Genomic DNA, 26421 nt, shown 5'->3' with positions numbered 1-26421 from the left:
ATACCTCTTATTTTCTCTACTCAAACTTTGCTCCTGTCTAATCTTGTTCCACCCTAATGAATATTTATTCTCATGCTGGATTTGAGTAATACTTGAGTTACTGGCTGAATTTTCCTATAGTATAGTCATCTGTTTGCTTTTATGAATTCAAAGCCACAGAGCTCTTTGAGCCTTTACAGACTAAAGAGTGTTTAAATTGTACAGATGGCTCAATAGCGCTAGTATAATTAGAAATAAGGCCATTCATGCTCATAATACTTCGAGCTGCAATCGACATAGCCAGCGCGTGGTTCTCCAGTAAAATATCCAACCCCTTCGACTCGACCCACAGCCTGTGCTAGTAAATATACCGAAAGTTCATATTCTCCTGATCCGTCTTATCCTCAAACGCATGAACAAGGTTAGGATCTGCAGCATCAACACCAGCCGCAGCAAGCATTCCATCCTTCTTCTTATTCTGCCGAATCAGATAAAACCGGAGAAAAACCACGGCTGCAGTCATGCACGCGTAGCAGGCGAGGTGCACGCTCCACGCAATATGATATCGTGGTGCATCCCAATCGAGGAACACCTGTGGCCCTAATTTGAGACGTCAGTTGAGAATCCAGTTCACGGGACTTTGCGTACTCACCGATTGCGTTACCAGCGGCCCATGATACGAATGTTGCGGCGACGACGGTGGCTTTCTTGGTTTGTCCGGCGATGTTGCGGGAGACCATCGAGAGACACAGGGTTTGGGCGGACCAGAAGGATAGCGTGATGTAATAGCTAATTAGAAGACCGACTTTGGTGGATAGGGTGGTGTTTTTGACGGTCATCAGGACAATTGTCCCAATATAAGACCTGGATGGATATCAGTCCTGAAGTTCCGGAACAAGAAAGGCATGGAAAGAAAACTATACGGAATGACGAATCCCAGCATCACCAACAGATTCTGCTGGTACTTCTTCACTAGCCATGCCGACGTCAACAAAATAACAATAATGTAGAACCCCAGCACCATGGCCAACAGCTGACTCTGCAGCGTGGTGAAATTAAAGCTCGTCATAATGATACCAGCAAACGCACCCAGTCCACTAGTTGGAAGCGTGGTGAATATCTGGATGCTGCAATAGCACCAGGTCTGCGGATCGCGGAATGCCTCCCACATCTGGTATGCGCGGAACTGTTTGTTCTGGATACCTGTCTGATTGGAGCGTAGTCGCTCGACCATCAAGTGCTTGTCTTCTTCGGCAAAACACTTTGCTCGCATGGGCGAGTCGGGCATGTACCAGATCACAAAGAGACCCCAGAGCACGGATAGGCATCCGTACGCTAGGAATAATGCCTGCCAGGATTTGAGGACCTTGTCACCGCCGATTAGAGTGAAGCAATAGGCGAGGAGACCGCCGACTATCTGTTGCGCACCGTTCATCATGTACCTTTGGAATTGTTTGTTAGTCCATTAGTCCATCGGTAGCTACTGGGGCAAAGAGATGGAGAGGATACCAGTAGGTGACTGTGGCTGCCTGTTCCTCTCGCTTATACCACATTGATGACAGCAGAACGAAGATAGGCTGACAGCATGCTTCAAATATACCCAAAAGCGTGCGCACGGTCACCAGTCCCGTGAAGTTGTGGCAGGCAGCATGCATCGCCAAAATCATGCCCCAAAGACAGATGTTGATACCCAAATACTTGGCAACAGGAACGCGCTGGATGATCCAGTTGGTCGGATATTCGACAACCAAGACCGCAATGTAGATACAAGTGGTGAGCCAGGAGTACTAATCAGACAAGGACAATGTTAGCTTCGCTGAAGACTGTTCTCTGTCGGACGATACATACTTTCTGTCCGTCCTGGAGATGCGCATCGGTCTTGATCCCCATAATAGAAGAAAAAGACATTGTCCCTTTATCGAGGGCCTGCAAGAAGTAGGTGCAAATCATGACGACTAATACCCGACGGTCAATCATGCGCTTTAGCCGTTTATTGGTCTGCTCGTCGACCTCGACTCGTCCACGCGAAGCGTATATCTGAATTTCCTTGTCGACGCGAGAAAAGTCCATATCCTCCTTCTGCAGGTCATCTGGCGGGGAGAGCACTCGCTCCACATGGGAGGTATCTCCTTGGATCTTGTAATCCGTCATCTCCACAGGATGAGACTGGACAGGCTCTGATTCCAACCCATGTTGGGATTGGGGCTCGTTGTGGGCCATCCTGGCTCAGCAGGCAAGGAATGCAGTATGCAGTGGAGCCACAGAGAGACTTGAATGGCAGAGGTGAGCAGGGTCCCTTTTAACGGAACGAAGAACAGCTTGCTCTGGCCCAGCACCATACAGCAAACCTTCTCCGCGCCAACACTACCGTGCCAAGAGTTATCGAGTGGCTATATTCTCGTGATGAGCGGCGACAAGATGCCATTTCGAGTGCTATTTAGCCGACGGCCAATCGAATGCGAGCGTGATGCTTTCCCCCGCGTTCTTGACGGGTGGAGCGGATGTTTCCCCATGCGAGATGGAGAAAGTCCGGGGAAGCAATCGCCCGAGCTCCTCGCAGACTCTCGGAATCTTCTCCCCCGAGCCGAGCGAGAATACTTATTGCGCCCAGATGAAGATTCCTGCAGCTTTTCTTTCCCAAGTTCCCCCATTCACGATGGCGTCGCCGCGACCACCCGCCCCCGAAGTCCACAAGGTTGTCAACCGGCTCATCGACAACTTGGTCAATATCAAGGACGAGACCGGGAAATTCCTGCTCTACCTCCCCGACGGTCGCGTCATCGACACCAAGTCCTGGCATGGATGGGAATGGACGCACGGCATCGGCTTGTACGGTGTGTGGAAGTACTACGAGGTGACCGGCGACCCGAAGCTCCTCCAGATCATCGAGGATTGGTTCGCGGCGCGGTTTGCAGAGGGTGGCACGACGAAGAATATCAACACGATGGCCGTCTTCCTGACGCTGGCCTACGTGTACGAGAAGACGGGGAATGCCACGTATCTGCCGTGGCTGGATGCCTGGGCTGAATGGGCGATGCATGAGCTGCCGCGGACGCGCTACGGGGGCATGCAGCACATCACGTACAACTCCGAGAACTACCAGCAGCTCTGGGACGACACCCTCATGATGACGGTGCTGCCGCTGGCAAAGATTGGGAAACTCCTGAATCGACCCTGGTATATTGCCGAGGCGAAGAAACAGTTCCTCACACACGTCCAATACCTCTTCGACACAAGGACGGGTCTGTTCTTCCACGGGTGGACGTTCGAGGATGGTGGACACAACTTTGCGGGTGCGCGGTGGGCGCGCGGAAATAGCTGGGTCACGATCGTCATCCCCGAGATTATCGAGCTGCTGGAGCTAGATGCGACTGATCCTATCCGCTTGCACCTGGTCAATACCCTCGATGCTCAGTGCGAGGCTCTTCGGCGCCTCCAGTCTGAGTCTGGGGGCTGGCACACTCTCCTCGACCACCCGGATTCATACCTCGAGGCGTCGGCAACGGCCGGTTTTGCCTACGGCATCCTGAAAGCTGTGCGTAAGCGCTACATTGGTTCGCGATACCGAGATGTCGCCGAGAAAGCGATTCGCGCGGTGCTCCAGGACGTGGATGGCAAGGGCGAGCTCCAGAATACCAGTTTTGGAACGGCGATGGGCGACTGCCTCCAGTTCTACAAGGACATTCCTTTGACAGCCATGCCATACGGCCAGGCCATGGCGATCATGGCCTTGGGGGAATACTTACGCACCTACTTGTAGGCGTGCGGGCCTCGGCCTTGTGAGTATAGATATGATGTAGATGGGGAGAGACTTGGGTAGACACACAAGACGACACTCAATATTTCCAAATCCGAATTGGCATATTCGGAGATCTGCCTTTTCCCCAATCTTCGGCTTGTCCAGGCAACACGTAAACCGCGTCAATCAGGCGCTATCTTATCACCACTCGTGGATCATCGTGCATCGGCGGTCTCCGCCTCTGCTGTTACCCCCGCAAACGGAGAAGAATCCCATAGCAGATGAACTTCGGGCGCCATAACTACGCCCTGACAACCCGCAATGGCACGAGATATGGTTGCAGTACTCGATGAAGTACCTATTACATAACTACAACTGACGACAGTGCCATACTCTGACCCACCATGCTGTATACCCACGCCACGATCATCACCGTCGACGCCTCGCGGCGCATCATCGAAGATGGGGCCATCCGGGTCACTGGCGATACAATCACCGACATTGGCAAGACTGCTCTTTTGAAGGAGGGTTATCCCAGCGACGAGCAGCATGATCTCTCGGGCCGGATCGTTATTCCCGGCTTGATTTCCACCCACATGCATACCGCTCAGACACTCCTGCGAGGGACCGCGGATGACTTGGAGCTAGTATCGTGGCTCTGCGAGCGTATTTGGGTGCTCCAGGGCAATTTCACCGAGGCGGATGGGTACGCTGCAGCGCGGTTGAGTATAGGCGAGATGCTCAAGTCGGGCACGACTTGCTTCTTGGAGAGCATGGTAGGTCGTCCGCTCCATGTCTCCATTTTGTTTGGAATATTCCATTCTAATACCGAGCCAGTTCGCGGACCGGTATGGGTTCGACGGTCTTGCGCGTGCAGTCCAGGAATCGGGGATCCGAGGCTGCTTGGGCAAGATCGTTATGGACATTGCCAAGTACGCCCAAGACGACGCGTGGGCCATGCATCCCGGCCTTGTCGAGAACCGCGAGACATCTCTGGGAGGAACGCTGCAAATGTGGGAGAAATGGAATGGAGCGGCGAATGATCGCATCCGCGTATGGTTTGGCGCAAGGACGCCTGGAGGGTGGGATACACCATCGCCGATTCCTCGTCTCCGAATACAAGCAACTGACGTGTCTAGGGTCTCCAACGCTCTGTACCAGGAGATGACGAGTCTTTCCAAGGAAAAGGGCATCCCCGTCACCATGCACTGCGCCGAGGTCAAGGCCGATCGCGATTTCTTTGCTTCCGTGTCGCACACGCCCATGTCGTACTGCGCCGAGGTGGGACTGCTGAGCCCAACGACCGTGCTGGTGCATATGGTTCATCTGGACGACTCGGATATCCAGATGCTATCTGCCTCCGGAACCCACGTTGCACATTGTCCCACGTCCAACGCTAAATTGGCGTCGGGTATTTGCCGGGTTCCTGATCTGCAGAGGGCGGGTGTGAACATTGGCCTTGGGACGGATGGGGCCCCTTGTAACAACACCTGTGACTTGCTGCAGGAGATGAAGCTTGCCGCGATTATTCATAAGAGCATCTCGTATGACCCGACGGCTGTGCCGGCGGAGTCGGTTCTAGAAATGGCGACCATCAATGGAGCGAAGGCTCTGGGACTGGATGATCGAATCGGAAGCTTGGAAGTAGGCAAAAAAGCTGATTTTGTTGCCATTGACGTTCGGGGTATCCATACACAGCCATGGTTCAACGCCGCTAGTGCGGTGGTATATACGGCCACCGGGCGCGATGTGGACATGGTGGTCGTTGATGGCAAGGTACTTGTGCAGAATGGAGAGCTACTGACGATGGACGAGCAGGAGGTTGTGGAGGAAGCAAAAGCACGAAGCCGGGAAGTGGTGGAAAGAGCAGGCCTGTCCAGCAAGATGAAAGGCCGATGGCCGGTTGAGTGAAAGCAACAGCCGAGACCGATCTATGGAAGTATGCGCGGACCTCACGAACATTTCCGTCAAAACCCACAGCCTAAATCAGTAGATTGATCATATGTCTTTTCCTGGCGGAAATAGTATCCTCGCCACGACAGCGCTCGACTTTTGCTCTAGACCGTTCACTGGATGACGACTGCCACGCCACATTCTGCATCACGCAGATGACGTTCAACTGTAGATTCTTTGCGGCAGTTCCAGCGCAGTACTCTTGACATTCTCCAGTTTCCTACAAGTCACCCACGCAATGGACGCAATTGTGGAGCTTGGACCACCTCGCTATAGTCCTGGATCGACATGAATCAAGGACTACTGTCGCTCCCCGGCACCGATGGGTCCTGACAGCAATTGCGTGATACCTGCATGCAAGGACCCAGCCACGTCCGTCGAGCAAAGGTACTGGTCGCCCTCCGCTAAATAGTGCCACGAATTGCCCATTCCAGATTGAGATGAGGCTATCGGAAATGGATCCATGGATCGGTCGACGGGCCGCCGGGGATTCCATGGTTGGGTATCCAGACCCCCGCCGATTAGGCACCCAGGCCGCCCCTAATCCCCTTCTTGGCCAGCAAGAGAGGCACAGGGTGACGGTGGGGCGGCAGTATTCGGTTCCTCGCTATGTGATGCAAGTCGGTTCATGTACGGAGGGTGATTCCATCATTGTTCTCCCGTCCTCGTGCAGGTCTGCATGCTCGTGTTCGCCAGGAGTGTTCGCAGGGCTATCTATGTAGTCACCTAGGCCACTGATATAGTCGGGCAAAGTAGATCAAATGGAAGAGCCCACGTATTAGTACTCCGATAGAATGGTGCCTGTGGGAAGACTTTGACAGCCTGTGTGCATATTGCTTGTCAAATGATTGCAGTTGACGTAGAACACTGGTTTTGTAGGTTTTCCCTACAACCGGGAGTGTCATATCTCGGTATCCATTGCAGCACCAAATTCTTGGCTATGCATCCTCGGATATCACGATATCAATGGATCCACACCATCCTCAGTCGTAGACACGTATGTAGCAGACGGAGCACCAGACCTGAAGGATCATGGGGGCGAGTCATCGACGCGACACGTTATGTCGATCAGCCCAAGATTGAGACCAAACAGTCCAAGAAGTAGACCACTGATAATGCAGTAGCGTTCAGCGAGGAACGCGCAAGCTGGCCAGTCCACAAAAGTCGTTGAAGGCGAGCGCAGACGGACGCGTCTAGGGAGAAGAACAAAGAAAAGTACCTCGATAATAAACTCACGCGCTAAGGCGGCAATCTGGCTATTCGGCTGGTCGCAGGTACGGCTTATTCGAGGAAGGGGGGATGAGTTCATCAACGAACTCCGGGGAGTGTGGGAGGTTAGTTTCCACTCCGCGTTTTGCTGAAAGTGAGCGGCGTCAAAGCGGTGTGGGGAGATGAGCACGAGCGAACGGGGGCATCTTGCCACTCCCCCAAGGTCTCCTAGATTCCTCCATGAACGGCCGATGGTCTTCATCTGTGCTGTGGCAGACCGCTCCCAAAGCCCTGCGCGCCGGCACTCTTATCATCCCACTCCCAAGGTTGGGCTTCGGTGACCCATCACCACCAATCGCAGAGCCCATCGTCTGCCGGGCTGCAATCCCGAATGCCCGGATATGCTCTAGGGAGCTATGACGGGACATGCTCTTCGTCACAAGCTATCGGCTCGGATTGGGATTCAGGCTGCTTTGGCGCCGTACCGAAGGTACCTGCGGGCGATGGGATTCCTCATGCACCAGCTACTTCAGGATCTAACAGACGTCACTCAGACCTTCGTCGCTTGCTCTCTCCCCGATTCGCCCACGATGCCCGGTTGGCCGAAGCAGACTAATCAGTGATGCACTGATCACGGCAGATAATGCATTTGCCATCCCGCCTGCATCTACATCATCGATGCAGAAAGAAAAAAAAACCTGAGATAGGCAAACCCCCTCCCAAACGAGCACACGGAATGTTGAGCCCGGGAGGACAGGCTGATTCTTTCTTCGCTGTCGCCTTCTGATATCCTGGTGGAGCGGTGAAACTCCCTCGAGGCTGATCCCTGATCCTAGGGCTTTCACCCCCGTAAATTCTAATCGACACGACACCATCTCAGGTCGGAACACGCCGGGATGTGGTGTTGACGCTGCTTGAGTTGTTTCCTGCTGCTGACCGCTTGTCTGGCGAGCGCGGACACAGACCACTCTTGGTTGTATCCCATCCGAGGCTGGGAGGGCAGAAGCTAGTGCTAGAGCTCGCATGCAGGTCGGGGAGGGGCAACTATACCTCTGCGAGGGAACTTTGCGACGCACGATATCGGCCGTGGATGTATATAAAAAGCCTGGCTGCCAACACCCTCGACTTGCACCTCTTCATTTCTATCTTCTTCTAGTTCATCTTCATTCATCCCGCTGTCCGTCCCTTTCATTAATTGCTGCTGCTGATCCCCAATGCCTTCTTCCGCGCCCCTCATCCGCTCCAAGGCCAGAGCCACCAATGGCCACAAGCCCGAGGCCCCGATTAGTTACGACATCAACATCCCCTATGTCGACGTCGACAAACAATCGAAGATCAAAACCCCCTATCCCGAGTACCTGCCCACCTGGGATCCCATCTGGTTTGATCCATTGCCCGCATTCGAGTACCACGACCCAGCGCTGCGCGTCAAGGACCGCACTAAGCGCAACCTACTCACGCCCGAGGTGAAGCTCCATGACATCCAGCCCAACCTCGGCAGCATAGTGGAAGGCGTCCAGCTCAGCCAGCTCAACGACGCGCAAAAGGACGAGCTGGCGCTGCTCATCGCGGAGCGCAAGGTCCTCGCCTTCCCCGAACAGGACCTCATCGACGCCGGGCCCGCGCAGCAGGAAGCATTCATGCGCTACTTCGGCAAGCCCAACTACCAGCCCGTGTCTGGCACGGTGCGCAACCACCCAGCCTTCCACGTCATCCACCGCGACGGCAACCGCGACGAGATCGCCCGCTTCCTCGAGCAGCGCACCACCACCACCCTCTGGCACCAGGATGTCAGCTACGAGATTCAGCCGCCGGGCTACGTCATGCTGGGCCTGCTCCAGGGCCCGGACGTCGGCGGCGACACCGTCTTCTCCGCCACCGACATGGCCTACAAGCGCCTCTCGCCGACTCTGCGCGGCTTCCTCGACACCCTCAAGACCGTCCACTCCTCCGCCAAGATGATCAACCACACCCGCCTGGTCGGCGGCCTCGTCCGCAAGGACCCCGTCGACACCTTGCATCCGCTCGTCCGCGTCCACCCCGTCACCGGCGAGAAATGCCTCTTCGTCAACCAGGAGTTCATCACCAAGATCCACGGCATGAAGGAGCCCGAGACCCGCTGGATGCTGGACTTCCTCATGCAGCACATCATCACCGGCCACGATTTCCAGGCCCGCGTGCGCTGGCAGCCGCGCACCATCGTGATGTTTGATAACCGCTCGACTACCCGTTAGTAACCCCAGTTCTGATCTTCGTTGCTTTTCTTCCTTCCTTCCCTTCTTGCAGATCTGTCATATCACACTCCTGCACCAGGCTAACCCCATTTTCACCGACAGACTCGGCGATTGTCGATTACCTCGACGAAGACTACGGCGCGAAAGCGCGCCATATTTTCCGACTCATCGCACTGGGTGAGAAGCCGATTCCGGTGTACGACGAGTTTGACGAGTAGATCGGATGGTGGGATGCGTGGGATGATTCTTATTTTTTCTTAGTTCCGATAGACTTTGTTTTTGCTTTTTCCCGCGGTGCTTTGTTTTGACGTGGGCGTTTTCGGGTTGTGGGTTTGTAGACTGCGTGCTGGGCTTTCTATGCTGGATGTCATCTTGATGCTTTCGTTCTTTTCTTTGGTTTATATTTACATCGTTGGAATATAATGGACCAGTCGAGTCCCGACTTATTTATGGATCTATGCATTGATGGAGGGATCGTAGTGCGTGTTACCGTGCGTGGATGTATGGAACTGGTTTTTACTGCCAAGGTTTGCATTTTTTTTTTTTTTTTAAATCGTCGATAGATTGGAGATCGACATGGTCGACTGTTGGATGACCGCACAGCAAAAACAGGGGGAGACAAAAGATTCGAACCGTTCATTAACCATCCCAAGAAACAAGAACGCCTCGGGCGACGGTGCAATAGAGTTACAGAAAACCAGCATGGGAAACATCCACGCACATAGACCGGGCTCGGGGCCCGCCTAGCCGGGATACATGGCATAGCGAAAAGGGGAACACAAGGCGACAATCACTGGAAGATCTCCGCGATCGCTCGGCGCAGGGCGAGCGCCTGCTCCTTGATCTCGTTGTTGCTGCCCTGTTGCTGCAGCAAGATCATGGTCTCGCTCACCCGCTCGCCAACCAATTCCGAGCCGAAGGGCGCTCCGCCCACGCGCGTCGTCTCGTACAGCCACACCTGCACCAAATATAACAGATCGTAGGCCACAAACCGGCGGTTGGCCCCCTGGAAGGGGGCTTCGTCGGTGTACCACATAGCCTCCAGCACGGCGTAGAGCGATTCGTGCGGGATCCCCAGCTCCAAGAACAAGTTCACAACCCAAGGGGTACTGCCGATATCGCTGTGCTGCTCCAGCGAATAGCGTTCTAGAATGGGCACTAGTTCGCGGACCGGGAAGACCGTTTCCGACATGCGCAGCCGGCTGCCCAAGCTGCGGATCTTCTCGATCACAACTTCCCAGGGGCGGGAGGCGCCCTTTGCAGCCGTGGTGGCGTGCAAATCTTGGATAAGATGTTGCCAGGTGGCTTTGATGTCGGCAGCGTTGCGGTAGTCGGCTAGGTAAAAGATCTGCAGGCAGATGTCATAATAACTGCCCGAGTCGGCGTATTTATTGAAAAGCTGCGGGATGGCCTGCGGTCAGCACGCGACTCGGGGTTTACGCCCAAGGTCCGGCGGTCGGATCGGTGAACACTTACCGTGCTGAGGTCCATCGCGGGGCCGTCTACTTCCTTCAGCACCTCGGGCTTGCGCTCCGCGGGGATCCGCTCATCGTCCTTCAGCCGCTGCAGGATGTCATCCTGGATGTTGGCCACGTCAATGAGATTGGAGATTTCTTGCAACAGACGCTGCCGGGATTGACGTCCCACGTCGGGAGTGAAGGTAGACGCATTGGCGCGGGCTTGCCCCAGATACTGAATACGCCGACTTAACGACAAAGCAAATGCGCTCTGTGCCAGCTGGAACTGCACCTTGGCGGCTTCAAAGTACCGCTGGGATTGTGCGTAATACCGCCAAAGCAAATCAGCGTGTTCGATTTCGTCAGTCGACTTGCGCTCCAGGTATGTGACCACAAAGGGAGACTGGTTCTGCAAGAGGCGGTCACTCCAACCTTGCTCCAAATACCAGTCGTATAGACTCGTCAGGAACACCTCGTCTTTTGAGTCCGCAATCACACTATAGGCCTCGTTCTGACGTTTGGCGATGACGGTCATTTGACCATCGATAACGCGGGGATCGGAGGCAGCTAGGCTGTCCACAGCAACGATTACTTTAGAGATTAGATCGTAGCATTGCTTGCGGAAAGAGAAGTAGTCCTTCCGAGTGTCCTGCATTGCGGTAAGCAAATGTACTGTGTCGCATCGGAAGGGCATTGGCACCTCTTGGGGTCGCCCATCCATGATCCAGGAGAGAGCAAGATTCGCTTTGTCGGAGCGGCCAGCGACGTTCAAAGCAAGTTGAATGGCACCTGATGACAATCAGCATTATGTCAATATGACAGAGCAAGCGATATCGTTGGAAAAGACAGACCGGCAAAGAACTGATTGGCAATGAAGTTGTCAACGGCCGAGACCAAGTAGTCCATCGGAAGAGAGTCGGCCACTTGCTTGAAGAGCTGTAGACTTTCGTTCAGTAGATTGCGGCCCAATTCAGAGTTAGCACCAGCCTCTGTGGCACGCTTGAGAAGCTCTTGTGCTTTAAAGATAACAACATCTTCCGCGCTACAGAAGCTACCGCACCGACGCCGCAGCGCATCGGCCACCGTTTCGACATTAGACCCCTTTGCGATATTGCGGTTCACAATACCCTTGACCAGTTCCTTGGCAATATCATGGCCCTTGCTGGTGCTGAAAAGCTCCTCGAATGTCAGCTGGAGGAATCGAGACTTCGACTCGTCGGGCAGGGTAGCCACGATCTCATCAACCCGTTCGTCGAATAAGACCAGCACAAACGAGATACCTTCAATGGTGTGCGACACTAGCTGAACCAGCGAGTGGAGAGCACGGTGCTCGGCCTGCAAGGAAATCTCCTCCTGTTTCGTTGTTACGCGAGCCAAGGCCTCGGGACCACTCAGTCCTTCAATGAAGGTCTTGTTGGTCTTGAAAAACTCTTGGAGAGCTGACAGATCATGCTGGATAGTCTGCAGCGTGGCCGCTGTCACCGAAGCTGAAACGGATAAGGCGCCATTGGGTCCTTTGCCCACCTTGGCAATTTCTTTCTTCCAGATGGACCGGAGCAGGCGAGAAATGTACAATGCAATTCCAGCATGCCGAGGCGAGGGAACAACAGCATCCAGCGCCGGGGTGGAGCTGTCGTCCATGGTGTTTTCGTTTGTGGTTGGCCGGCCACCATACTCGATAAACACCTTGCGAGCGAATTCTAGAACATCAGGGTCATTGATCGGCGTAAGTCGCTGGTCGGGTGAAATTTCTACCCCCTGCCCACAAGCAACAGCAAGAGCAGTAGCCAAGGCCTCGCTGCGGCCGTATGTGCGGATGAAATTTTTCACTTCGCCTTCGAGGCCTTCCTGGCCGGTCCCTCCACCTCGCACCAGAGCCGCGAACATATCCACCAGACGTCGCCGGCGGATGATATGGATCCCCGTGTTGGTTAGGATCGCTATTTCGGCAGCTGGATGATCAAACTGAATGGCCATCTCGTTACCGAATCCACCGGATATAGCTGGCAGAGGAGCCGAGCAAAGCCCAATATCCTCCGCTCTGCCGCCCAAATTCAGCCAGATCGCCGACTCGGCTGCTTTGCCGGCAGCCACATTCTCCTGCGCGCGAACAACACGGCCCGAATCAGGCGATGAAATGAATAGGGAATCGCTTTTTTGCGTGGCGTCCTTGCAAGTGAAGCAGAAGAAGTAGCCTGGTGGAAATCGGGCTGCCATTCGGGTAGGCGAGAGAGATTGAATCGGAAGCTTTCCACCGGTCTGTTGGAATCGAGGGAGACTAAGATCGGCCGCATTGTCGACTGGGGGAGTCTTCACATGTTGGGCTTGCATGCTTGTGGGGGGTCTGGTGTCATCCGGAGCGGCGGACCAGTTGTATGAACCGGTAGCACTGAGGTAGATGCGATATCCCGTGGCGGTGGTCGCGACCAGATGATATCGAGAAGCTTCGGCAGCGGGAACAGGGCTGATGGAAACAATCTTCACTTTGGGGTTCAGGGTCTCGTTAGATGCAATAATATGTCCGATATTTGAATAGATATCCAGCGCCTGTTTCGTAATGCCCAGCGAAAGCGAGCCGTCAGGCCCCATGTGAAATACGCGGATCGTGGAAGCGGAGGACAATGTATAAAGGAGTTTGCGGCTGTCGTCAATCACCATCTGCTCGACGTGCTCCATCGACCTTTGGGTCAAGTTCGTCAAGCTCAGGGATGGGGTAAATGCCGCTAGTCGGGAGCTGGTGTGGTTGACCTTGGCACATCGGCCTTGGAACCACCGTTCCTCTTGTTGGTATGTGAGCTCGTAGACGTCGTTGTCAGATGAGCCTCCGAAGAAAATACGGCCAGTAGAGTCGGACGATGCAAAAACGTGGATGTCTAATCCTCGGATAGAGACAGCCATACCGGTCTGATACAGCGAGACCTGTAGCCCTCCAGTGGCCATCTTTTCACAGCCCATGCCCAGCAAAAGAACCTCAGCAGTCGTAGATACCACGAGCAAGTGCGTAATTGCGGGCAAAAATACGCCCGGACGCGGCTTAACCAGTTTCACCGCGTTGATGCTGTTGGGCTGGTCCTCAAACCCGACTAATTGAGGGTTTGGGAGTGTGAAATCCCAAAGGTAGAGCGCGTTGTCGATTGCCACCCACGCGTGATTCAACTCTGCGAAAAGACCCATGCTCGTCGAGACTTGTGCGCGGTTGTATTGATCGAAAATCTGGTCGGGAATATTATACATTTTGACTTTTTGAAAGGGGGCCCATGGTTGGGATCCGGGGATGTCATATTCGGACGAGAATCCCTCTGTTCCACAAACAAAAATCAGCATTGAGCGAGGGGCAAGTCATCAGCCTCGCAGTACTTACGCGACAAATAGCTATCCAGGTCTGGGTACCGCGATTCCTGGAACAACGTATCGTTAATGGTTTTTGCGCCACGCTCCTCGGTGCTCAAGGTCTGGCTCTGGGTCCTCGAGGCTGCTGGAGGCATCTTAGGTAGCGGAGTTCGCGGCGACGTTGGCAACTCGGCTGATGACGGTGTAGGCGCAGTTCGAGCGACAGCTGGGGTCGCCAGGTAAGCCCCGGGAGGGCCCTTCTGCGGCGTCGCCGGGGAGAAGTTCGTGGGAAGAATCGGATACGACATGGCGGAGGATCAGCTGGGGAGAGGGAGAGGGAAAAGCTCCCCGCTGAGAAAGCAAACCCAAGGCAGCTGCAAGGCAAATCAAAGGAGAGACGAGACACCTCGGAAAAGCAAGGTCGTGGCGGAAGAATGTCGCGGAGCTTGGGAGGATGGATTGGTTTCAAGGTCTTTGCGAAAAGCGAGAGTCAACAATTGGAGGTGCACGGGCCACTTGCAGTGATCTTCCGCCTTTGGCGAGCATTTAAGCTCCCAATTCTTCCGCCAGTTGCATTGAGATCCCCCCACGCTCACTCGAGAACTTTGGCAACATGTTCCAGACAATTCGATTTTCTGCGCGTGTGCCTTTGCGCTTGGTGAGGTGGAATTCCACGACCAATCCCGTAATGCCGCCATTGATGGGAACTCTGCGGGCCGATCTCAAGACGGCCATGCGAGCAAAAGACACTTCAAGGTGAGATATGAAGACGTTTTTATTTCTATCATCAGCAGCACTAATTGTAATCTTCATGGTTAGACTTAACGTGCTGCGCGCCCTGATTTCCGAAACCAACAATGCTGCCAAAACAGCCTCGCCTATCCAAACAGACATTCAACTCCTATCGCTCATCCGGAAACGAGCTGCTGCCGCTAAAGAAGCTGCAGAACAATTTGCTGCTGCAGACAGAGCTGATCTCAAGGAGAATGAAGATCAGCAGGTGTCCATCTTGGAAGGCTACGCCGGTCAAATCAAGACCTTGAGCGTCGAGGAAGTGGAGGCGGCGATTGGACAGGAGATTGCCACCGTCAAAGAGGCCGGAACGAAACTTAATGTCGGTCTGGTGCTCAAGGCTCTATTTGCTCCCGGCGGTGCTCTGGATGGCAAGCCCGCCGACCGAAAGGAAGTTGCAGACCTTGTGAAGAAGGCCGTCTCTTCATGAGAACCCCGTGAGAGCTGAATCGCGGCTTGTACAATGTACAATACTGTTACAATAGAGATATATTCCCCATTCTTGAGATCGAACTTTCATTCGGCATCATTTCTGAAGGCTAAAGACATCATTGCATTGCGCCAGGATGGAACAGAAGATTACGAGAAGAAGAAGGCAGCTCCCCCAAGCGAGGTCATCAATACGCCAATCCACCACCACCGGTCCGGATTGATCAGCTCCTCTTTGACTGCCAGATGAAAACCAGAGCCAGAAATATCACGCTTTCGATGGGTGGGCACCGGATTCAGCGTCGTGGTAGGGAGCATCTTCGGAGGCTTATAGGCAAGATACATCGGTTGCATGATCGAGCCGTCGGCTTGTGTGAGATCGAGGCGTTGAAGGTCGTGGTACTTATCAAGAGAGACCGAGTAGCCCTGGTACTGTTAGCATAAGCTGATCCATGTTCTTTGGGCAGCATTTTACCTTGAAATGTTCCGTGTTGTTGTATCGGGTATATGTACCAATCTTCTGCCTGCATGGCTCCGACAGCAGTTGGCGACCATCGACCGCAATTGGCTGCAGGATCAGAGACCCATCCGCATTGACAACGTAAGATCCATGCTGCCACTGCATGATGCCGGCGGGACAGGATGGGTCGGCCGCTATAGTAAAGCATCAGTCTATACGAACTGCGGAGCGGATCCACCAAGACTCACGATTGGCCAACGAGCGATACAACGCCTCCTCATAGTGCCCGCTAGCGTCGAAGGAGTATGAGATACCAGTCAGATTCGGTTCAAGCAGCTTGTCGTGGAGCGGATCATAGAATCCCTGGTGTTTCCCTTATTAGTTGAGTACTTATTGGTCTGGCTGGCTAGCCCATCACATACCGATCCAGTCAGAACCTGGCGCGATTTAGTCGTCCAAGTGCCAACCAGCTCGTCCACGCTCGCCGCAGCAGCGACCGCCGCCAACAGAGTCCAAGTCCACATCATGATGCGTGTCAAAAGCAAGAGAGGCCGGTCAAGGGAGAAGAACAGAAAGGTCCTGGGGGAATCCCTTCATTCAGGTGGGGACCAAACAACACGGCCTCAGCAATGCCGATCCACTCTTATCCTTATCCGCTGGAATGGAACTTCTCGCTCACCACACTTTCCCGCGGGGTTCTCAAGCGCGCCATGACAGCTCTCCAGGCAGCCAAGCGCGACCTGCGCAAGCGGTTGCGCGAGACGTTGCAGAAGCTGCCGGCTCCTTCGATTTCGCTCCAATGTCAGCCTTCCTCCGTTGATTCGATGTGTTTTGACTCACGAGCCATCTTCCTGACTGACACCTCGTCGCAGCTGGAGTCGCCACGAACAAACTCCTGTCGCTTCCCGAATACCAGAATGCGAAGAACATCGCTGTCTACTTGTCCATGCCCAATGGCGAGCTCTCAACCCAACAAATCGTCCGAGATGCGTTTCAGCGCGGCAAAAACGTGTACATCCCGTACATCCATACGGTCGACAAGGCGTCCATCATGGACATGCTAGTCCTTGAATCCATGACGGAATTCGATTCACTACAGCGTGACAAATGGGGAATCCCCTCACTCCAACCTACGCAGGTTCCAGGCCGCCGAAATGGGATGGCGGGGGAGGGACTGGATCTGATTGTCATGCCGGGCATGGCGTTCGACCACGGGTTTCGCCGGCTGGGTCATGGCAAAGGATATTATGATCATTTCCTGACGCGATATTCTAAATGGAGCAATAAGATGCCCTTCCTTGGTAAGAGAGCCAGAACCATGAAAACAAAATCAAACCCCCCTTGTTTTTCCCTTGCCCGCACCAAAAATGACTAAAACTCCGTTTGCTAGTGGCCTTGTCTCTCCAGGAGCAGCTGCTCGCCGATGAAGTCCCCGTGGTCGGGCATGACTGGCTGATCGATGCGATCGTGGTGGGTGATGGGCGGTATCTGGACCGCAGGGTGTAGGCGACGGCGATGTGAGGATTAGAGGTAAAATGAAAGCTCAAACGGCCTGGATGAGGGAAACATTGTCGCCCTTCAGTAGGATTTGGCCTGTGATTGTCGCATACGTATTAGTGTCTGTCTGCGTGTAGGTTTCCGCGGTGGCTATCCCAGTGGGAGGGGATCATACCCAGTGGCCGCCGCTTTTCCTCCTCAGTCTTTGTAGCCATGCGCACCTCCACTGCGTCATCTATCACAAGGTTCATGAACTCATCGAATCCCTATAGTGCGCTTGTTAGCCGTTGGAGGGATCCCAGCTTCTAGTGGAGCGATGCTGGACGCGACCTACCCTGATCTTGCCCTCAATTCGGAAGGCCAGCTGCTCATACAGCCAGACGGAGACCGTGCTGCGCTTCTGCAGCAGGCTGAAGATAAAGTGAATCGGAGCCAACAATGTCTTGCGGCCGGCCATGATGGGAGAAGTGTTCGAGGGTTGTCAGAACTGAGCCCGCGCAGCTTGGAGTTGGAAAGTTCAAGCTCTGCGTCCCGTGATTTGGACCGGTAATACCAATACGGTCACGGGCACCAACATCCCACCTTCCTCCTTCTCCCACTCCGTCGCGATTCTCCTGCCCTGCCGCTCACTCATTCCTTTCTTTTTCCTTTGTGTGTGGTTTCGCATGCTGATTCTGACCTTCTGAGCATTGAGTCCTTATCAACTCCCCGCACCAATATGGCCAGCAAGGATAGTGGGCAGGCATTTGCCCCCGTCCTGGCGGCCGTCGCGACAATGCAAGGGAATGTGCCTAGGTCCGAGAAGACCCAGGCCCATGAGTTCCTTGAGAAATTCCAGAAATCCGTATGAACTCTAATCATTGTGTGAGTATTGACTCTCTAACGCGTTCAAAACAGATTGAAGCCTGGACAACGACGCACGCCCTACTACAGTCCCCCGACGTACCAGTGGAAGCGAAACTGTTTGCCGCAACCACATTGAAGGGAAAAGTGAGTTGAACAAATTGGTTTCCATGCGCGCGGTCGTGCTGACACTCAATTCCGCCCTAGATCGTGTTCGATTTAGACCAGCTTCCCCCAGAATCCGTGGTGGCGCTGCGGGACTCCGTCCTCAATCTGTTGGTGGCTTTTGCATCAGGCCCACGGCCCATTCAGACTCAGCTATGTGTGTGCTTGGCAAGCCTGGCGATCCAAATGCTTGCATGGAAGGACGTGCTGGCAACAGTTGGCTCGGCATTAGGTAGCAGTGCCGGTGATTGTGTGCTGGAATTTTTAAAGATTCTACCAGAAGAAGTGACAGAAGGTCGCAAGATCAACCTCAGCGTGCGGTCTCCTATTTCCTTTTCCAGGATTCGGTTGGTCTAATATATTGAAACAGGAGGACGACTTGATTGCTCGAACGAAAGAGCTGCTGGAGGATAACGCGGAGCAGGTGATGCAGCTACTGATTCAGTATGCCCAATCGTCGCGTGCGTATCACACCACCAGAATTAAGAATCCCTCGAGGATGCTAATAGTTTCAATTCTTCTTAGCCACCGCAGCAACCAACCCACGTCTTTTGGATTGCATTACCTCATGGCTACGCGAAATTCCCGCCGCCAAGATCGTCGAGTCGCCTTTGATGGATGTAATCCTGAAGGCACTGGATAATGATGTGTCGTTTGATGCTGGCGTTGACTGCATGTGCACCCTCTATCGAGACACCAAGGATGTCAATGAATCGCTCCCCATCATTCAAGCACTATACCCGCGACTGATGGCTCTCCGGCCCAAGATTGTCGAGATGGCCGAAGCTGAAGACTTGGAGGCCTTCAAGGGAATTACACGAATGTTTGCCGAGGCTGGTGAGGCATGGGCGGTGCTCATCGCACGACTCCCGGCTGAATTCCGAGGCCTCGTGGAGGCTGTCCTCGAGTGCTGTGCCCGGGATTGGGAGCGTGATGCGGTCTCACTAACATTCATCTTCTGGTACGAGCTGAAGCAGTACATCACTCTCGAACGATATGCAGAATCGCGCGGGGCCTTCCAAGATATTTTTTCGCAGTTGGTGGACATTATGGTCAAGCACCTCGAGTTCCCGAGCCCCGAAGACGGCGAAACCGATTTGTTTGGAGGCGATCGCGAACAAGAAGAAAAGTTCCGCCAGTTCCGCCATTCAATGGGTGACGTGCTGAAGGACTGTTGTGCCGTTGTCGGTGTGACAGATTGCCTCGGTAAGATCTACCAATTGATTCAGGAATGGGTGGGAAAATATGCGTCGCGAGCCAGCAACGAGCATGTCCCGCATTGGCAGGAATTGGAAGCCCCGCTGTTTGGTCTGCGAGCCATGGGCCGCATGGTTGACCCGGAGGAAAACACGGTGCTCGGCCAGTTGGTGAATCTGATCGTGCAGATTCCGGACCAAGAGAAGGTGCGGTTCCAGGCGATCATGGCGCTCGCTCGTTACACCGAGTGGACCGCGCTGCACCCCGAAACCCTTGAGGCACAGTTAAACTATGTCATCTCTGGTTTCCACCACGCGTCTCAAGAGGTCGTCCAAGCGGCGGCGCTGGCGTTCAAATTCCTTGGGACGGATTGCCAGAAGCTCCTTGGTGGTCACATTGGCCAATTGCATTCTTTCTTCGAGTCGGTTCTCGATAAACTGAAGCCTACCAGCCAGGAGGAAGTCACCGAAGGTGTTGCCGCTGTAGTCTCGGTACAGCCTCTGGACAAGATCTATGAATCCTTCAAGATGTTCTGTGACCCAATCATGGCACGCATTATGAACCTCGCCAACAATGCTCAAGACGAAGAAGGCCAGCGAGCGGTTGCCGATCACCTGCAGTTGATCACCATCTTCATTCAAGTGGTGACTCCCATTGTGGCCCCGGGTGAGGAGAACCCCGCTGTGAAGTACTGCGGCGAAATTCTGCCCATCATGACTACGATAGTTATGAACTTTACATCTTCCACCCCTATTTTGGAGCGCGTTTGCCGGTGCTGGCGCTACATGATAATTTCATACCGGACTGCCATGATTCCTCTGCTTCCCACGCTGGCGCAAAGCATTGCCAATGGTTTCGAGGCTTCTCGTGAGGGCTGCTTCCTCTGGGCAACCGATGCAGTTGTGCGCGAGTTCTCCGATGGCGCTGAGTACGTTGACCAAGCTACGAGTGATGCCGTCTTCCAGTTCTACGAGCAACAAGCGATTGCGTTCCTCCGGATCCTGAATGACCTACCCCCGGAGAATCTTCCCGATGGTAAGAAAGCGAGGGTTCCCCTATTGTCGCACTAACGTTACTAACTTTAATGTAGTCATCGAGGACTTCTTCCGACTATCGTCAGATGCTGTCCGCTATTATCCCAAGAAGTGCATCAGCTCATCTCTGGCTGTCCCCATTTTCTCAGCCGCTCTAAGCGCCCTTACTCTCCAACAGGTCGACCCATTAATTGCAACTCTTCACTACTACCGTGACCTATTCAGCTTTGCCTTCGACAAACCGCTGGTTTCCGCGTTTACCAGCCCTGAGGGCGAGCCCTACGCCAATTCACCAGAAATTTGTGAGGCCGTCAAGGCTCTCCTTGTATCCCAGGGTCAGGTCCTGTCACAGCGAGTGTTGACGGGCATGATGTTCACCTTCCCCGGGGATTGCTTCCCTGATGCCTCGGGTGTCATGATGACCTTGTTTGAGCTGCTGCCCCAAGAGACCGGGGCCTGGCTACAGAACACTTTGCAGATGCTTCCGGCCGGATCTATGAAACCGGGCGAGGCCGAGCGACTGCTGAAAAATGTTTCTGACAAGGTGCAATCCGGCGAGACCCGAAAGATTCGAGTCCTACTTCAAGGTTAGTTCTTCTCCGCGTATCTGCAATCATCACTATACTAACCAGTTCAGATTTCACTAACTCGTATCGCCGTCGGAATGTCGCCCCGCGCGACGGACTAGGCCGTCTCGAGGCCACTCGGTTCCGCTTCAGCGGATGAAATCACTTATCTTCTGTACATCTTATCACTTCGACGTTTTTAGGGCCCCGCCCGGAAGCAAAAAAAAAGAAATTCCCCCCGGAGCATTTGCACAACAGGTGTTGGTTCGTTCCTCTTGACGCGCCATATGTGTTACGATGGCATGATCTCCGGTCGTCTCGCGATGAATTATGATCCGCCGGTCCGCGCCGGCTGCCAGACCCCATGAAGGTATTCCAGAGGGCTGGCTTCGACAGTGACTTTCCCCCTCGAGGATATCTACGAGTCAGCATCCCAGTTACGCGCCCTCATGGCCAGGTAGAAGAATATGAATAGACCGATATTCTCGAGGACTCTCATTCGTTACAAATGCCTCGAGATGAATCTGTCTTGAGCGTTGAGAGGAGTAGCTGAGCTCTGAAGATTTAGTTTTGCAGTGATAGGTGGCTTCTTCAACGAAATGCTTGTGTGATTCCTCAGTCTAGTGCTCGAGGATTCGCACTTGTCTAGGGGTCGTAGAAAGTAGGTCGTGATCCCCGTTTCGCTTTGCATAACACAACCCCTCGTCTATAGTCGACAAGCCCATTGGGGGTGCTTTGTGCGGCCTTCAGCTGATACCTTCACACCCAAGATACGATTACAAGGAATACCGTATATCAATGTTTACATACTCCCCTCGACCTGTATGTTTTTCATTGATGGGTCAGTGGACCTGTATCCTGCACATTTCAGCTAAAGCAGGAATACCCTGGCGGGATGGTCAGAGATGCGTCATCACTGGCAATTTCGATAATGATCTGGTCAATTGTAATGACACTGTTGAAGAAAAGCTGCAGGCTCCCCTTTCGGGACTTAAAACTGGATGCTGTAGAGAACTGGCTATTTGACAGCTATTTCCTACCCAAGTAGATCTCACGGCATTCTGTCCCAATTCCGGAATATATATATGCTCCGCTTCGCTTTGCGATGATCGGATGTTACAACTCTTGTCTAGTCTGAGGATGGGAGAAAGAAATACCCTTAGCAGGCTTACAAGAAAAAGAGACATGACCACATTATAACACTAAATATTTCGGGACCAATAAGTACAACCTTTACCCATCCATATTCTGACGGAGAGGAAGTTCTTCCACAGGAATGCTCTCACTATCGTCGGACGGGACATGATCGTAAGAGCGCAACCGCTGACGACGTCCAAAGCACAGCCAGGTGCCAGTAACGATACCGCCAACGCAGCATGCTAGCAAGGCTAGCATCATAATGCCTTCCAGGGTCTGCAGTATCTCATAGGCCTTATACACGGCCTTGGCAACCTCTTTCACGTTAGAGTATACCACCGGGTCGACACTGATGCTCTCGCCACTGCTACCAGAGCTTGTTGAGCTATCCGTCAAAAGCGACGGATCATCTGGTGAAGGGTACGTGCTCGATCCATCAAACCCAATTGCCCTCCAATTTGCCGGGACAATAGAGCGGTGGATTTCCGAGGTCGCCATGACCATTCCGTTGGCGTCGACGGCCTCAACCGAGATCCAATCCATGTATCCCTCGGCAACGAACATGCTCTCGAAGCTGGTCTTGTTGACATAGCCGAGGCACACGGCCGGGCTGCCATCGTAAGCGCGCGCATAGAACTTCCACCCAGCTACGTCCGTGGCGCCGTTCCAGCTCACGTGGATGATGGTCATGATGTCCCGCATGTTCGCGCCGTAGACGGATGCCACGACGTCGGGCGGTGCGGTTGGGCGGCCGATCCAGTCGAACTTGTAGGAGCGGTAGCTGCTGAAGCGGTCGGATACGAAGCGGGCCCACATGAGCATGTCGCCGTTCGGTGCGTGCTCGGACTGGTAGCCCTGCTGGCTCCAGCCGACGAAGGTGTTGCCGTTGGGGAGCGCTTGGACGTTGCCGCGAAGGCGGGTGAGCTCGTTGTCTGGGCGGACGATGCGCCTGAGGAGGCTCGCCGTCTTGGGCGTGACGCTCTCGTCGATGGCGATGTACAGGGCGGAGGAATAGTCTTCTTCCGCCTCGGATTCGTCGGAGGCGTTGTTCATCAGAGAGATGACGTGGTGGGTGCCGTTGGATTCGACAAATTTGACATCGTGCTGTTTGGAGAACGTGAAGTCCTGGACAAAGTCGCTCTCGGTCCCGCCGAGACGCCACTTGATGTGGCCCTCCTTGCCATCGATCAGATAGAGGGTGTTGGCGAAGCGCATCGAGATGATGTAGTCGCCGGCGTCGTTCTTGTCGACCGCGTTGATGTGCACGTAGTCAGCGCTATGCGCTTCGTCGAATGTCTCCCAGAGATGCAACCGCACGGACTCGTGAAGAGCGATTTGGTCATGAGAATCCCATGAGAAGAGAACATCCCCATTCGACACGTCTAGCTCGACAAACCCCCGGTCACGACCCAGCTGTCCTCGGTGGGTCGACCAAAGTCGGCCAAGTTGACCATTTGACTCCGATATGTGCAGGCTAGTGCCGTCTGTCCCCCATCCATGATGTTAAACTCGTGCATGTTGAAAGCCTCAAGGTCGTTGGTCACGTCGACCTGGTTTTCGACTTCGTAGTGCTTATTGAGGATCATCCCGCTTCCCTTGCTGGACCCGTCGATGTCAAACTGCAGAATGAAGGAGAGGTGGGGTTCGTCGTCAATATTCCAATTTGCCTTGAAGTCGAAGATGTTACGGTTGTCGTAGAGGGGCGAGCCCGCCCAGATCAGCATCTTGGAGTCCCGCATTAGTTCCAGACGGGTTGTCTGCTGGGGTATTTGACATACCCCTTCATTGTCATAGATATACGGCCCGACTTGGTATTGCTGGAATCTCTGGGTGGGATTCTCGGGTGTGATCTGGCCATAGGGGGCGACAAACCAGTAGCCGGGGAACTGGCGCTGGCGGTCGATATGATTGATCTCAAACTTCGATGCCCGGACATCTGGGAGCTGAGAGTGGGTTAGTCGCGGTAGAGGAGCACCCAGAGGGTGTATGGGGTGGACAGTATACTCACCGTCACAAAGGTCAATAGATCGTCGTCGTGGCTCAACGCCACAACGCCATGCAGTAACAAGAGTAGCCAGAAGACAACTACGAAGATCATGGCGGGTATAACAAAGGATCACAGGTGAGATAAAAGAGCGACTAGCATGCAGACCATGGCATTGTATGAAGTCGAATCAGTGTAGAGTTTCCACTTCAAATCGATCCGGGACGAGGCCACGGGAGGAAAGAACGAAGCAGCCGACAGTGTCAAGGAGTGAACATGTCGTTCTTCAAATTCGAATCGAAAAGCTGGTCTCCAAGCCGAGCACCGGTCTCCGAGGCGCCAAGTTGCCCGTTCAGGACAACATTACGAAGTCGGATTGAACGAGAACGACCCGCTGCGCGCACCCGATTGGCAGCGGAAGTCCGCGTGGACTCTGACACATCTTGGCAAGCCGACGCAATGATTTCCATGCAGACGCGGCCGGCTTTGCTGGCGTCGACGCGTCCGGTGGAGCTTGTCCGAGGCGGGGCGCATGGACGCGCTCACCAATCGAGTAAATAGACCCGAGGCCGATCGTGTCGGAGAAGGCATGGAGCTGGATGTGACTGGATGTGGATTGGACATGGCTGGGAATGCCGAGCCCGGGTTGTGGTCGAGAGATGGTCAGGATGAAGTTGCAGTCACTCCTTAACTCTCTCCCGCCAGTTTGGACTCTGATTGTGACCACGAGGATGGCAACGCCACAGCATAGTGTTTCATGGTGGCGCCACGTAAGAGAATGATCGACCCGACTGAGGGGCGGTGGACGCTTAATTCATCAGCGCGAGATTAGGTTCTTGGTTCGGTTTCTTTTTCGAGTCTGCATGGCACGGGAGGCTGGACCGCGACTCATCCTGTCGTCCGGAGTGTCAAAGACGGTTCAGAGCCAATATATTCACTATAGACTATTCTTCTTGGTTTGAATTCATCTAGGCAGTTGAGGAAATTTCGGATACTGTGTCATGATCTCTGCAGTTCGCTCCGATAGTGAGCTGTCCTTTGCATGAAGCCCGATATCGACTAAGCACCGATGTTCCAACAAACACGGGAGACTGACAACCATTGCACTTTCACTCACGAGTACTACTCCACACAGAGTAACTAATTATCTATAAGGTTAACTAACTAGTTAACTAACTAGTAGTAATTATGTTAATGGTTGCTACTGGTATGAATCACCTAGCATCTTCAATGACATTCACACGAAAGAAGGCTAGGTTTCATACCGCTCATCGTCTCGACTCGTTCTATGGCCTAGTTTCGCATCGCGGTTTCGAATGACTGGTCAGTGTTCGCGTTTGTGTATCGTTCCATCGGAGTCTTCATCGATGTCCAGCCATCCTGCGTTATTGTATCTGTGTTTGTGGCGAATATGGTACCACACATGAATAAAATGGTGAGCGGCAAAATAGGAAGATTGGACATCCTGTTGGTGGTGGGCAATAGCAGGAATATCGGTCCATCCTCAATCCTCAGAAGGCAGTGGTCGGAGAGGTATGATTTTGCTTCAGGATGCGAGATCCCTATTGTATACAGAGTAAGTAAGGGGAGCAGTGCGTCCCACCAAGTGAGACGACACCTGCAAGTGGAAAAGGCAGGTAGCGCAAGGCTGAAGGATCTTCTCGCATCGCCCTAACATTTAATCGAGTCATTTAAATATACCTAGTTGTGTACACCTGTATACATATATATTACACCCAGTATGCTTCGTAGTGGACCTATCTTTGGGTTGGCCGAGGATGGGAGTTGGAACAACCTATATAACTAGTGGACGGGATGTGTTGGGGACAGTATATGGTGCGTGTTCTCTTACCCAGTGGCTTCACAACTGACTGATTCGCCGTGACTGATTCATCCGCAAAACAGAAAGATACAAAAATGAAATCACCTCACTTCATGAGAAGTCCATAACCCTTACCTGCGGCAACGGCCAGTGGAAATAGGTAAAGACTTTTGGACAACTTGGTGTAACTGGATCACGCTGCTCGGCTAGGACTACCATTGCCAGAATTTTTGGTCTCTCGGGTTAGTTCGATCCCCGCGCATGCTGGAATTTATTTCGCAGTAGTCTAGTTGGCTGATATATCTCTTACAGATCGTAGGTATCCCGGCTTCTAGTTGAACGGCCCCTTGAAAATTTCGCAAGCCGATGACTTCTCGGCTCTTGACGCCGAAGGAAATCCTCCCTATGGCTCACCCTGTGGCGACTCTAAGGAAGAAGCCATGTTCTTCGCTGATACTGGCCTTATCCTTATGTGTGACCGGGTGTTTACCAATTTCCCGGAGACGCTTCAATCAGTAAGAAGCAGGCAGCTGAGTGTACCCTACTGGACCTATATTAGGGAACAATACATTCTGGGGATAAAACTTGTCCATG

At 53.6% G+C, this 26421-nt stretch overlaps 11 protein-coding genes across 11 annotated transcripts; 6 read left to right on the top strand and 5 right to left on the bottom strand.

Annotated features, from left to right (window-relative positions):
* Positions 1-337: 337 nt before the first annotated feature.
* N7459_006499 (uncharacterized protein) lies at positions 338-2199 on the bottom strand (the record flags this gene model as incomplete). Its single annotated transcript, XM_056945667.1, has 5 exons — positions 338-579; positions 632-843; positions 903-1421; positions 1489-1766; positions 1828-2199. 5 exons carry the CDS (start codon positions 2197-2199, stop codon positions 338-340), a joined length of 1623 nt encoding a protein of 540 aa, XP_056797666.1.
* Positions 2200-2635: 436 nt separating this feature from the next.
* On the top strand, positions 2636-3739 carry N7459_006498 (glycoside hydrolase family 88/105 protein; the record flags this gene model as incomplete). Its single annotated transcript, XM_056945666.1, has 1 exon — positions 2636-3739. The coding sequence occupies one exon, from the start codon at positions 2636-2638 to the stop codon at positions 3737-3739; it is 1104 nt and encodes a 367-aa protein (XP_056797665.1).
* A 383-nt stretch (positions 3740-4122) lies between these two features.
* On the top strand, positions 4123-5629 carry N7459_006497 (amidohydrolase; the record flags this gene model as incomplete). Its single annotated transcript, XM_056945665.1, has 2 exons — positions 4123-4494; positions 4556-5629. The coding sequence occupies 2 exons, from the start codon at positions 4123-4125 to the stop codon at positions 5627-5629; spliced, it is 1446 nt and encodes a 481-aa protein (XP_056797664.1).
* Positions 5630-8094: 2465 nt separating this feature from the next.
* Positions 8095-9332, top strand: N7459_006496 (TauD/TfdA dioxygenase family protein; the record flags this gene model as incomplete). Its single annotated transcript, XM_056945664.1, has 2 exons — positions 8095-9109; positions 9217-9332. 2 exons carry the CDS (start codon positions 8095-8097, stop codon positions 9330-9332), a joined length of 1131 nt encoding a protein of 376 aa, XP_056797663.1.
* Positions 9333-9904: 572 nt separating this feature from the next.
* Positions 9905-14209, bottom strand: N7459_006495 (putative non-repetitive nucleoporin; the record flags this gene model as incomplete). Its single annotated transcript, XM_056945663.1, has 4 exons — positions 9905-10525; positions 10591-11360; positions 11423-13870; positions 13933-14209. 4 exons carry the CDS (start codon positions 14207-14209, stop codon positions 9905-9907), a joined length of 4116 nt encoding a protein of 1371 aa, XP_056797662.1.
* Positions 14210-14514: 305 nt separating this feature from the next.
* N7459_006494 (uncharacterized protein) lies at positions 14515-15123 on the top strand (the record flags this gene model as incomplete). The annotated part of the gene is made up of 2 exons (XM_056945662.1): positions 14515-14657; positions 14721-15123. 2 exons carry the CDS (start codon positions 14515-14517, stop codon positions 15121-15123), a joined length of 546 nt encoding a protein of 181 aa, XP_056797661.1.
* A 149-nt stretch (positions 15124-15272) lies between these two features.
* Positions 15273-16109, bottom strand: N7459_006493 (uncharacterized protein; the record flags this gene model as incomplete). Its single annotated transcript, XM_056945661.1, has 4 exons — positions 15273-15548; positions 15598-15776; positions 15831-15945; positions 16005-16109. 4 exons carry the CDS (start codon positions 16107-16109, stop codon positions 15273-15275), a joined length of 675 nt encoding a protein of 224 aa, XP_056797660.1.
* A 102-nt stretch (positions 16110-16211) lies between these two features.
* N7459_006492 (5-formyltetrahydrofolate cyclo-ligase) lies at positions 16212-17088 on the top strand (the record flags this gene model as incomplete). Its single annotated transcript, XM_056945660.1, has 3 exons — positions 16212-16383; positions 16455-16883; positions 16973-17088. The coding sequence occupies 3 exons, from the start codon at positions 16212-16214 to the stop codon at positions 17086-17088; spliced, it is 717 nt and encodes a 238-aa protein (XP_056797659.1).
* A 37-nt stretch (positions 17089-17125) lies between these two features.
* On the bottom strand, positions 17126-17536 carry N7459_006491 (small nuclear ribonucleoprotein E; the record flags this gene model as incomplete). Its single annotated transcript, XM_056945659.1, has 3 exons — positions 17126-17175; positions 17255-17345; positions 17414-17536. The coding sequence occupies 3 exons, from the start codon at positions 17534-17536 to the stop codon at positions 17126-17128; spliced, it is 264 nt and encodes an 87-aa protein (XP_056797658.1).
* A 261-nt stretch (positions 17537-17797) lies between these two features.
* N7459_006490 (mRNA transport regulator MTR10) lies at positions 17798-21044 on the top strand (the record flags this gene model as incomplete). The annotated part of the gene is made up of 7 exons (XM_056945658.1): positions 17798-17923; positions 17977-18069; positions 18130-18402; positions 18458-18548; positions 18613-20319; positions 20375-20905; positions 20956-21044. The coding sequence occupies 7 exons, from the start codon at positions 17798-17800 to the stop codon at positions 21042-21044; spliced, it is 2910 nt and encodes a 969-aa protein (XP_056797657.1).
* Positions 21045-22117: 1073 nt separating this feature from the next.
* Positions 22118-24119, bottom strand: N7459_006489 (uncharacterized protein; the record flags this gene model as incomplete). Its single annotated transcript, XM_056945657.1, is given in 4 exon segments — positions 22118-23403; positions 23418-23778; positions 23800-23964; positions 24030-24119. 4 exon segments carry the CDS (start codon positions 24117-24119, stop codon positions 22118-22120), a joined length of 1902 nt encoding a protein of 633 aa, XP_056797656.1.
* Positions 24120-26421: the final 2302 nt, after the last annotated feature.

This window comes from Penicillium hispanicum (genome assembly GCF_028827665.1).
Source record: "Penicillium hispanicum strain IBT 35686 chromosome Unknown utg000006l_segment0_segment0, whole genome shotgun sequence".
Lineage (NCBI taxonomy): Eukaryota > Fungi > Ascomycota > Eurotiomycetes > Eurotiales > Aspergillaceae > Penicillium > Penicillium hispanicum.
Note: the sequence above shows the minus strand (reverse complement) of the source record. Positions and strands in the feature narration are given on the sequence as shown.